Genomic DNA, 11,507 nt, shown 5'->3' with positions numbered 1-11,507 from the left:
AAATTTTCATAATTTATGGGTCTAATCAACAATAGCCCCGTGGGGATCCGGGTTAGAACAGGTCCTCAGTACCCCCTTGCTTGTCGTAAAAGGTTGACTAAATGGGGCGGTCCTTCGGATGAGACCGTATAAACCGAGGCCCCGTGTCACAGCAGATGTGGCACGATAAAGATCCCTCCCTGCTCAAAGGCCCTGAGTGCCGAGCATAGGCCTAAATTTGCAGCCCTTCACCGGCAAAGGTGACGTCTCCATATCAGTGAAATATTCTAGAGAGGGACGTTAAACAGTATACATCAATCAATCTAATCAACAATAATAAAATTATTGATTGTGATGTGTAGATGATGTAGGTTAAAACTGAAATACAAATTAATAGATGAATGTTAACTGGTGAAGAAATAAAATCATTGATTAAGGTCAGACGACATGTTCCGATAATATTTGCTTTGTATATCTTGGTATTACATAAAAAACTAGAAAAATGACCAGTCAGCTTACGGAATGATTAAAAAATGTAGGAAGAATAAGCAACAGCAACTGTTTTCTTAAAATTTCAAGATAATTTCAAGATAATTCATGAATTTTTTAAAAACCTGTAAATAATACCCTTGTATTTACATTACAGTAAAGAACAACTTAATATTGAATGTATATTTAAACAATAATGAAGCTTATGTTATATTGAATGCCTGCCCTCAATAAATGCAAATATTTACATTTGCTAATGTCTTTCCTTATATGACAATACTATAAAAATGACATTCAATTTTCGATGACATGCAGTCGGTCACATGATCAGACTTTCTTGCGTACGGAAAGCAAACTGCACGTGCAATTTGGAAAGTTCCGACTGTGACGTCACATAACGTCATAGTAACGTTATGTTGCATTTCAAAATCTAAGTCTAAATAATGCCTACATTTGTTTGTAAAATGAATGAAAACGTAAAATATAAATATAAGAAATAAAATATCATTTTTTTGAGTTTCATTGGGATATGACATGAAGTCGGTACGTGATCACATCTACTATAAAGCCCTTCGGGCGTTATAGAATTTGATCACGTGACCGACTTCATGTCATACCCCAATGCAACTCTAAAAATGATATCTTTTTTCTTAAATATTTACATTTGTCAATGTCTTTCCTTATAATACAATACCAAAAAAAATGAAATTCAATTTTCGATGACATGCAGTCGGTCACATGATCTGACTTTCTTGCGTATGGAGAGCAAACTGCATGAGACATTTGGAAAGTCTTGTCTGTGACGTCATATGACGTCGTATTTATACGTTATGTTGCATTCACTAACAAAGTCTAAATACGGCATTTTATCTTTGTAATGTGAATAGAAATAAAAATATAAATATAAGAAATAAAAAATCATTTTTAGAGTGTCAATGGGATATGATATCAAGTCGGTACGTGTTCAAATTTACTATAACGCCCTTCGGGCGTTATAGAATTTGATCACGTGACCGACTTCATGTCATATCCCAATGACACTCTAAAAATGATATTTTATTTCTTAAATATCATGAAGACTAAATTGACCTTAACTTCAAAACAAACAGCAGTTGCAGACAAAGGTTTTCATTAATCTTAAAGTGACAGATAAAGATAGGCCTTCTAAATTTTTTGCAGCTGGCAAGAGAATTTATCCCAAGGGATTAACTGTACCTCTCTCATCCTTTTCTTCTAAAGTTACTTTAAGAACTTTTTTAGTATTAATGATAGAATGGGGTTTTTATACACCTACCTCAAAAATTAACAAGAATCTTGAATTTACATAAAGGGAAAAAAGTAAAAATAAAAAATATATCTTCTTTAATCTATTTCTTGTTTTTAGAATTCAATGAGATCATCACTATTTAAACAAAAGTCAAGTATGAACATCTATATTTAAATCCACATTTCAGAGTGTTCATAGAATTGACTTAACTTCAAAACAAACTTCACTTGCAGACAGAGGTGGTAATTCATATCAATTTGACAGATAAAGATAATGCTTTGGATTTTCTTCAGGAGGAAAGCTAATTAATCCCAAGAGACTCATAGCAGCATTCAGTTTACAATGGGAACATCTTCGGCAGTTATCTGTCTTTGCCAATGCATTCTTATATAAAGTTAAGGAATCTACACCACCACCCAGCTCCAAACCAAGGGACATAGAGAAACAAACTTAGCATCAAAATATTTCTTTTGTCTTTCTGCCTATTGAACTACCATACCAAATTAAATCTTAATTGGGCAACCATTAAAACAGTTAATTATTAGGAAAATACAGAAAATTTGTGGACGGAAGAGTGACAGACGGACAGACAGACAGACAGACAGACAGACAGACGGACAGACAGAGTTATTTATATAGGGCACCCGCAAATCCTTGTGGGGCCCTAATAATTCAAATATGTCATTCTCTTCTGATTTCTACATTGTTTTCAAAATGTTTTTAAATATAAGTACACTAAAAATTGTGTTAAAGGCCATTCAGAAGATATAACCTATAAGGGATACATAAGAAATATAACACCGTGGTATCTTATCCAAATGCCTGGTAAGCTACCCTAATTTTTTGTGAGGAATTTCGTTTAGGTACCTAGACTTCAATGACAAATTTTTAGGGAAAAAAAATGAGGAATGTGTCATCTGACCTTAATATGTTTACCTTGACAGTTCACTTTTAGTTCTGTTTAATTCGTCCCCTGCATATAGTAGTTTATGTTCTTTTTCAGCAACATCTTTCTTTGTTCTTGCATGTATTTCCTCTTGATGTTTTTCCAAGTTTTTTTTCTCAGTTTGCAGCCTTAAAGTTTAAATATGGCTTGTAAAATAAAGGGTTTGTATTTTCTACATTATAAGAATACACACACCTTTAAAAGCATAACTTAGCGTAAATGCATTTTGACAAGTGAAAATGCCCATCTAATTCAATACGAGAGAATTTTTGGATGAATATTACTTTGCTTTAAGTTTATTAATTAAAAGTTCTGCCTATTTAATTGTTTGAATACTTCAAGATTAAAGGTCAATTAACCTATTAAGATGCAGCTGCAGATCTCTTATTTCTTCCTTTTTCTCTTTTACTTCTTTATCAGCACTGAAGAAACGCTGTTCAAAAATCATCTTTTCTTCCATGACCAACTTTAGTCTGGCGGCTTCTTCATGGAGTCTAAAATAATATAATATATTAATCAGATTTTAACACTCTACATACTAGAAAAATTATCATTTAATACAATCAATATACATTAAATATAAATGACCGCCATATAATGTTATCATCTGTAGCTTTTATTAGTTAGGGTTCTGCTAGAAGGGACACATTTTCATGAGATAAATGTAACTCGCTTTTCTTTTCTATCTCCTTCCTGAATTTATTTTCTTCTTGTAGGTTTTAGTTTGAAAGACCCAAAAGTCGTTTCCTACTCCAACTCATAAAAATTTAACTTTGAAATTATTGACAATAGTGCGATAAGAAAAAGGCTTCATATGAAGCAAATGTGTTTTAAATACCAGATGTTATGAAAATCAACACAAGGCCTTTTTTCTCAATGTTTGATAAATCTCACATATCTTTCTTTCAATAAATCTTTCTTTATTAAATATTGCAGAGGGTAATTTTCAAGGTAATGGAAACGTTTTGTTTACTTTCTCTCTGAAAAAAAATCACGGACTGACATTTGTATAACATGCTTCAAATATATAATCTTTTTTAAATACATGCTCCTTCCAATTGTACTTGCTTTAAGAATACATGAAGATGTCCTTTTGTCAAAGAAAGATATGCTAGGAGCAGACATTTTACACTTTTCCCAGGGTAATTCTCATGATATCAAGTGAAAAATAAAGCGTACAAAACGCATACACAACGAACGTAGCATTTCTTCGTTTGATTATTAAACAGATATATTAATTTTACTTGATCCAAAATGTCGGTTTTTGTTAATAAAAATAATTATTTCAAACAAAATCATATTATACTCTTGTTTCAGTGCTGAAATTTCCTTTTCCTTTGCTATCAACATGTTGTTTCCCCGACTCTTCTCTTCTCTGGCAATATAATAATCTTCTTGATATTTTTTCATCCTATCAGAAATTATTTATTAAAACAGAAAAAAATGAAAGAAAATATTCTTAATTTATTTCAGTTAAAAACTCTGCAAGAACACAACATTATCAATGGTTTTGTACGATTTCATTAAACTTCACTTTCCATTTACTGGATATCTTGGGCGTAAATTAGTTTTCTTACACATAGAAATCTTTGCCTATTTTTTTCTAAAAATTTTAACCATTCAACACTACATATATACATTATGATTTCAGTATTTTCTTTTACATGTCTGTGTAAATGAAATTAAAACAAACGCTTACACAAAGTACTTAATTATTAAGGCGGCATTCTTTTTAAAAAAAAATTGTTTAACCTTTCGATTTCTTCTTTAAGTGCAAAGTTTTCTTCATCCACTATTGCGAGTGCCTTTTCAAATTCTGACCTACGATTGTCAGCGTCCCTTTTCTCTTCCTCAATTTGTTCACATTTCTTTTGCAAGGAGTTCAACCTAAATTTTCATATTTTAGAAAATCCTTAAAATTTTATGTCATTTGAAAACATCAATTAGTGACTTAAAAAAAATTATGTCTGAACATACTTGTCTTTGGTGTTCATCAACTCCTTTTGAGTATTTTCCATTTGAAAGCGTAGGTTTTCGGAAATATTTTGATTGTTTTTCTCTCCATTATTTATTTCTTCCTTCATTCTCTCCATTTCTGTTTTTAACCTGTGAATCAATTACTATGATATAATATGAACGCTGCAATATTGTACCTACAGGAAAATTGGTTCTGAAAATAATGTAACTAACAAAAAGAACAATGTATATTTAAAAAATTGTTATTTATGTTACATATACATGTATGTCTCAATCTCAATTTTTTACTCTAAATTTTCTATCAATTAAATACTTTTATAAATAAAGAGTTTGTTTAATCTTTGGCAGGTTTTGATGAAAACACAGATTTTATCATGCAATGAGAAAAAAAATTAAAAAATGTCATAAAAACCCTACCTTTTCCTTTCATTACTTAGCTCCCTGATGTGCTTCTCTTTAGATTGCAAGGTATATTCCATTTCTTCTGCTTCTGTTTTCATGGTTTGCTTTTCTTTTAAAATAATTTCCATGTCTAATTTCACTGACTGCATTCTAAGAAATGTATATAAAAAATTAAATTAATTCTGGTGCAGAAAATGCTCACCATAAACTTTATCATGAATTTGCACAGGAATCAACAAGTATCTATCCTAGTCAGTCCCTTAAAAATAGAGAAAATTGAAAAATATTTATTCAAGGGGATTTGTTTCTCAAACGAAGAATGCATCATATGACCTAATTATACAAATCAGTATAATACCTGTCATTTAGAACTCCAATCTCATTCAGTAGTGCATGTTTTTCACTTTCGAGAAAATACCAATCATCAGCTTTTTTTATCTCCGACTGTACACTCTGTTGCAAATCTCTTGAAAGCCTTACAAATAAATAGTCATTTTAACCCCATCTTTTCAATTTAATGATGTAAATCATGAATATAAAAAAGATAAGAATTCATAAAGCATGTAAATTTCATAAAATAAAGGAGTTTTACTGTGAAAGTCCATGCTCTAATTCTGCGTTATTCCTCTTCAGGTCATCTATTTCCTTAAGCATTTTTCTTTCAGCAATTTCTTTTCTATAAATGCAATAATTCTCAAGAAAGTTAACAAATATTCATGTCTTTAAAATACTAATTATTTACAAAAAAGATAACTTCCAAATTATTTTATCTATGTCATAAATTTTCTAATGAAACTTACTCCAACACTTCTTGTCGCAGTCTGTTATTCTCCTCCTTTTCTTCAAAAATTTCCATTTCAAGATTCCCAAACCTACAATTAAATTTAATTTTTTGGCAATTTTTCATGCTTAATTAATTGAATTAAGTAATATCCTCTTTCGATGATCTTTTCTAAAGGTATTTACTTTCTTTTATTAAGGGATACAATTTTATCTGTTCTTTTAAATCTCATGTAAATATACAAAAATAGGGAAAAAGTAAAGAAAAAATATATTTTAAAATTAAAAGCATTTACGTATTTTACCTTTAAAATTCATGTTTATCTTTTTTGTTTTATTTCTTTGAAAATGACAAACCTTTTAATCTTCTCCTTTTCCTCTTTCAATCTAATTAAAATCAATAAGGAAAATAATGTTCAATGCATTTCAAGATAGAGATTTAATCAAGGAGAAAAAAGTTTTTGTTTTGAAAGCTCATTACGAAAAATACATTGAGGAAAAATACGTATGAATTCAACAAAAAATGGTTGTTATTCTAAAGAATCTAATCTGCATAAATTAAAAAATTCTAATATCCAAATTGAACTTTAACAGATTTAATCTTCCCCAAAGACCTAGTTCAAGAACAATATTAAAACTTTCAATACTTCAATATGCTGAGGTAAAATTAAGAAATAAACTGTAGCCTCTTTTCTGACAAGATTTTTTATTTAATTCAAGAAAATGTATTCTTTGACATGGATTCAGGGCAAGATTATGTTTTAGCTAAAATTGTTTGCTATTAAAACATCCCTTTTAATTGATATATTTATCTTGTTATAGATATTGATTATTGTTTATTTCGTTTCGAGTCATATAGCAAGCCTACATTAAAATCACAGAACCTTTTCTCTGAGCTGTTGTATTCTTTTTTCAATTTATCATATCTCGATTGCAGATCAGTCAACTCTTCTTTTAAGGATTGGTGTTCTATATCTTTATCTTTCATTTTTCGTGGGTAACCTTTACACTCTGCCTTTAAACTGTCAAAAGAAATCCTTGTCAAACGAACAAAACAAAATTGCATAATATAATAAGCATTTAGATAAAAACAATTTCTTTGTAGAACACTTAAAAAGTGTTAATACAAGACAGAACATCAATCAAAATAAGAAAATATTTCGAAGGCAATTTCTTAGTTAGGTAGGGTCTATAAGTCTTAAAAGGCCCTTTACATATAATCAAATTCCTAAAAAAAATAAGACATGTTATCCGAATAAAAAAATTATTTAGTACTAACCTTTCGATTTCATGTTTGAGTGATGCAATTTTGCTGTCTTTACTTTGGAGCATCTGGTTCACATTTGCCTTCTGTTCATTATATCTATTAAGGAATCATAAAAACATCAAAGAGAAATTACTATGACATTCCTATAATACAAAATATCATGTAGTTAACTGATTACATTTCCTTTGAATTAACTTCTGTTACGTGTACATCATTTGGTTAGTAAACCTATTTTGAAGTAAAAAATGAAGATACCAAACATTTATCAATCTCATAAATGAATCGTAAATATGGCAAAAAGGAGATACATGTACTACGAAATACCAGTTAGGGAATCAGATCTCTAGGAGAAAGCAACCCGTATCGACTAAGCACAAAAATTGTGAGCCAACTCAAGTATTGATAAGTTAATAGAGAGTTCTCTGTTATAAAATTTACTATAAAACAATGACTTTCGAAATGTTATATAAATCACGTCAGACATAATAACACCCTACCGATGATAAATACTTACAAACGAGATCTTAATAATAATCGTAGAATATACAAAAGCAACTTTTTAAAAGGTTGTTGAAATCCCTGTTACAGCAACTTATTTGTCGGTAGATAGTCTTAGTTTAAAAAATGATCAGATTTAGAGCATGCTCCTGCGTATTAAACCAACTGAGAGACAGAATATGTGTGATTTTTGAAAGCTTCAACATTGATAAAAAGTTGGATGATGAAATGGCTGGAGGCATTTGTTTGTCTTACGATTGAGACACTAATTAAATAGTTTATTTTTGTCTTTAAATAGAAAACATACGAAACAGGCTGAAAACTGTGTGGTGCAATGTTTCAATTTTCGAGCAAGTTTTTTTTCCTTATAATTAAGATTTTTCTTAAGGTATTAATACGTTAGAAGACCCACAGGCATGCTTATGAAGCTATATTAGGACCAAGACATATCTTTAGGCGAACTTATGACACGTCTACGTCTTAAAAGTGCTTAAACACAGATTTGAAGTTGATATTCTCTAAAATTTTCTGTATAATATCCCGACTTATTTATTGCAATAGTATTTCACACGAAGATATCTCATTTCATCTCGAAGTTATTAAAACTTCAAATTTCATTTTTTAATTGATTGATACGTCCTTCCACTTTCACAAATTATACTGAAAGGAAAAAGAAACGCAGGGTAAACTTTTGAGGTGAATTAAATTTGTTTTTCTTAAAATATGTTTTAGTTTTTATATCTAACTTTTAAAATCATCTTCCAAAAAGATATAACCTAATTCCCATTTGATTTTGTCGAATAATTCATGAGTTACTGAAGCTCAAATGACGATACCCCCCAAAAGTGAAAATCGAAAACACTCATTATCTTCAATGTCTCTCCCATGCATCAGCCAGAGCCTTATTTTTCCTTTGCATGGAATTTCATTAGGGTGTTTATCTTTCAGACCCTGGCTATATTTGGCATGGGTAACCACGCAAAAAAATTAGTCAAACTGCGCGCGCATGCGCCAGTGAGAGGAGTAAAGCAGTAAGTTGACTGGCTCAAAAAATCAATTTGCAGAAATGTTTTCTTTCAAATTTCGTATGAATGTAATGATTATAATCATCTACTGTATAAATGGCTGTTTTTGTGGTAGTAAGGTGGCGATTTAAGAGATGGCAGGACGAATAACCCGCTCGTAACATGGCTCTGTTTCGCGTTAACGTCATCGTCACGGTTTATTGAAAAACATTCCAGACCCTCTCTGACAACGGGTAACAAGTTTTATGGGGGAAAATTTACAAGAAACTGCTCAGTAAACCGTTGTTGCCTTTTTCAATAATTAGGCAATTCGAAAACAAGACCCCATTGAACTTCCGTAAACTGTGCCAAGATTGTAAGAAATTCATAATATCTCTTAATATTGAAAAACGATGTGCATACCTCATATGCATCAAATAATGCAAGAAAATTTGTTGACAAACTCGTCGTTAAAAAATTGCACGTGTTTTGGGCTTTTTAGCGTTTTGCTTACGTGACGTCATAAATTTTACGGTTGAGTAATTCTGAATACTGATTTTGGTGCACAGCAACTAAATTTCTTTTCTGACCAATTTTTCGTAATTTTCGGTCATGTGGTCAAAATTTTTTCGAACATTATGCTACCCTGCGTTTCTTTTTCCTTTCAGTATATAATTTTATTCTCAACACTTATGATTGATTGATTGATTGTTTGTTTACTGTTTGACGTCCCTCTCTAGAATATTTCACTGATATGGAGACGTCACCATTGCCGGTGAAGGGCTGCAAATTTAGGCCTATGCTCGGCACTTACGGCCTTTGAGCAGGGAGGGATCTTTATCGTGCCACACCTGCTGTGACACGGGGCCTCGGTTTATACGGTCTCATCCGAAGGACCACCCCATTTAGTCGCCTTTTACGACAAGCATGGGGGTACTGGGGACCTATTCTATCCCGTATACCCACGGGGTTCAACACTTAAGAAAAGTGGCAAATAAGTTGTGTTTTAATGAAAAATATTAAAACTATAATACAGAAAATTTAGAGTAGAAATGTTCGAAAGGACAAAGATGAAGAGGGAAAATTTGTTCATCAACTTGTGACAAACAACGATAAGAAATGATTATTTTGTCTCACTTCTTTTTTAATTTACTTATCCAGTAATATAAGTAACTATGGAGAGAGAATGTACTTTTCATGTATATACAGTATATTAACTGCAGTTCTTTAGCTCGCTGGTCTGAAAAAATAAACGACCGAAAAGCAATGGTGCCACCCATTGAACAAAAGTGTATATTTATTGAGCGCAAAAAGTGCGCTGTTTCTCAATATTTTTTCTCTGCATATACATGTATCAAAAAAATAATATTTTTGCTTTCCTAATATTTTCTTTTACTACTTTCAAAACAAAATTGTATGTAAAAGTCATATATAAGCAGTGTGTTCGACCGAATTGTCTTGCAACCCGAGATGGCAGTGTAGTTGACGAAATTTTCGAAGGTCTCAATTTCAGGTCCAGGAGAGTATTAACAGTTTGAGGGGAAAGGTAAATTCTTTAATAACATTTTGTAATCATTTGGGTATGTTTTTGAGATTGAAAACATTCTGACAAAGCCCTCTGAAAAATATTTACAAATTTAGGGTAAAAAATTGACTAAAATAATAGAGTTCACTTGCCTATATTTTATTCTATTAAAATTGACTTATTTTTTTATTTCAATTGAATAGAAAAAAAAATGTTTTTGAGAAACACTGTTTAATACTGTTTAGTCTACGATGTTAAATAAGTATTTTTCAGATTTTTCATATTCTCTTTAAGAAAGGTACCACTAAGAATAACTGAAAATGTGAAATCGCAGTATGTTAAAACTATTCTAAGTTTCAGAGTCTGCACTACATTTAATAACAAGAAAACATAACATGTGCTTTTAACTGGTTGATAAGCGAGTGCCAATTTCATTTGATAAGTTTGAAAATCTTTGAGGACTTTACCAACATAGGTTCTACCTTAAGTTGAATTTGGAAAAAAAATACATGCACTTATCAATCGTTAATCCAAGCATTTTTCTAAAAGGAGAGTCCACTAAAAGGCCCACTAAATACTTAAATACTGACTCACAAATGTTTTTGATAAGGAAGGAATATAAAAACGGTAATAGTATCCAAACTTGAAATTGTCAGTTGTCCAGGGAGGAGGGATTAACAGATATACTTTTATGAACTCAGAGGGAAACGCACCCCCCCCCCCCACACACACACATACACCACCACCACCACCATCTACATTTGCACATGTAAATGATGGAAACTTAAAATTGTAAATTCATTTGGTGCTTATTTTACAAAAAAGAAAATACCTAAGATGGAATTTCGACATCTTAACTAAAGACATTTTAAAGATGCTTTTGTTTTACACCCTAAGACCTATCTTAAGATATTCCTAAGACATGTCCTAATTACGAAATATCCTAAGTCTCATCCTAAAACGCATCTTAGGAAAATTTCATAATTAAGCATACCTGCTGGTCTCTAAGGACTTCAAAGCATTCTTTTCAATTTATCGTGATGAACTGTTGTATTAAAGATAGGAAAGCCATATGTTTAATGCTTTTGAAATTTTTACAAACTGGAATGTACCTTATATATAGAAGTGTTTATAAGTTTGTCTTGCTCTCATTTACAGGAGTTTTAATTATGCCTTCCTTTAAAGAATTGGGAAACTCTTCACTTTGTCGCACATTAAACACGCTTATTTTTTTGGTGCATTTACTTTAAAAAAAAAAGAATTCTTTGTAGCGTAGAATGGTAAGAATTGTGCTTCATGATCAAGGTGTGCTCAATTCCTATTCCTTTTTAGACTAAAACATAAAGGAATAATTCACGTTTAATGACTGTTTC

General features: G+C 31.1%; 1 protein-coding gene across 1 annotated transcript in view; it reads right to left on the bottom strand.

Annotated features, from left to right (window-relative positions):
- The window catches only part of LOC134282399 (early endosome antigen 1-like), a 54,230-nt gene that overhangs the window by 17,262 nt on the left and 25,461 nt on the right, over positions 1-11,507 (bottom strand). The window contains exons 18-29 of the mRNA XM_062764794.1: positions 7,120-7,203; positions 6,725-6,862; positions 6,198-6,227; positions 5,861-5,932; positions 5,653-5,736; positions 5,419-5,535; positions 5,076-5,210; positions 4,659-4,787; positions 4,434-4,568; positions 3,988-4,092; positions 3,041-3,175; positions 2,672-2,809 (exon numbers count right to left, since the gene is read on the bottom strand). Of these exons, the coding sequence (XP_062620778.1) occupies positions 2,672-2,809; positions 3,041-3,175; positions 3,988-4,092; positions 4,434-4,568; positions 4,659-4,787; positions 5,076-5,210; positions 5,419-5,535; positions 5,653-5,736; positions 5,861-5,932; positions 6,198-6,227; positions 6,725-6,862; positions 7,120-7,203 (1,302 nt within the window). The remainder of the gene's footprint in view (positions 1-2,671; positions 2,810-3,040; positions 3,176-3,987; positions 4,093-4,433; positions 4,569-4,658; positions 4,788-5,075; positions 5,211-5,418; positions 5,536-5,652; positions 5,737-5,860; positions 5,933-6,197; positions 6,228-6,724; positions 6,863-7,119; positions 7,204-11,507) is intronic.

The sequence above is a fragment of the Saccostrea cucullata genome, unplaced genomic scaffold (genome assembly GCF_032062105.1).
Source record: "Saccostrea cucullata isolate Sc308-1 unplaced genomic scaffold, CSIRO_AGI_Scuc_v1 ctg312, whole genome shotgun sequence".
In the NCBI taxonomy this organism is placed as follows: domain Eukaryota; kingdom Metazoa; phylum Mollusca; class Bivalvia; order Ostreida; family Ostreidae; genus Saccostrea; species Saccostrea cuccullata.
Note: the sequence above shows the minus strand (reverse complement) of the source record. Positions and strands in the feature narration are given on the sequence as shown.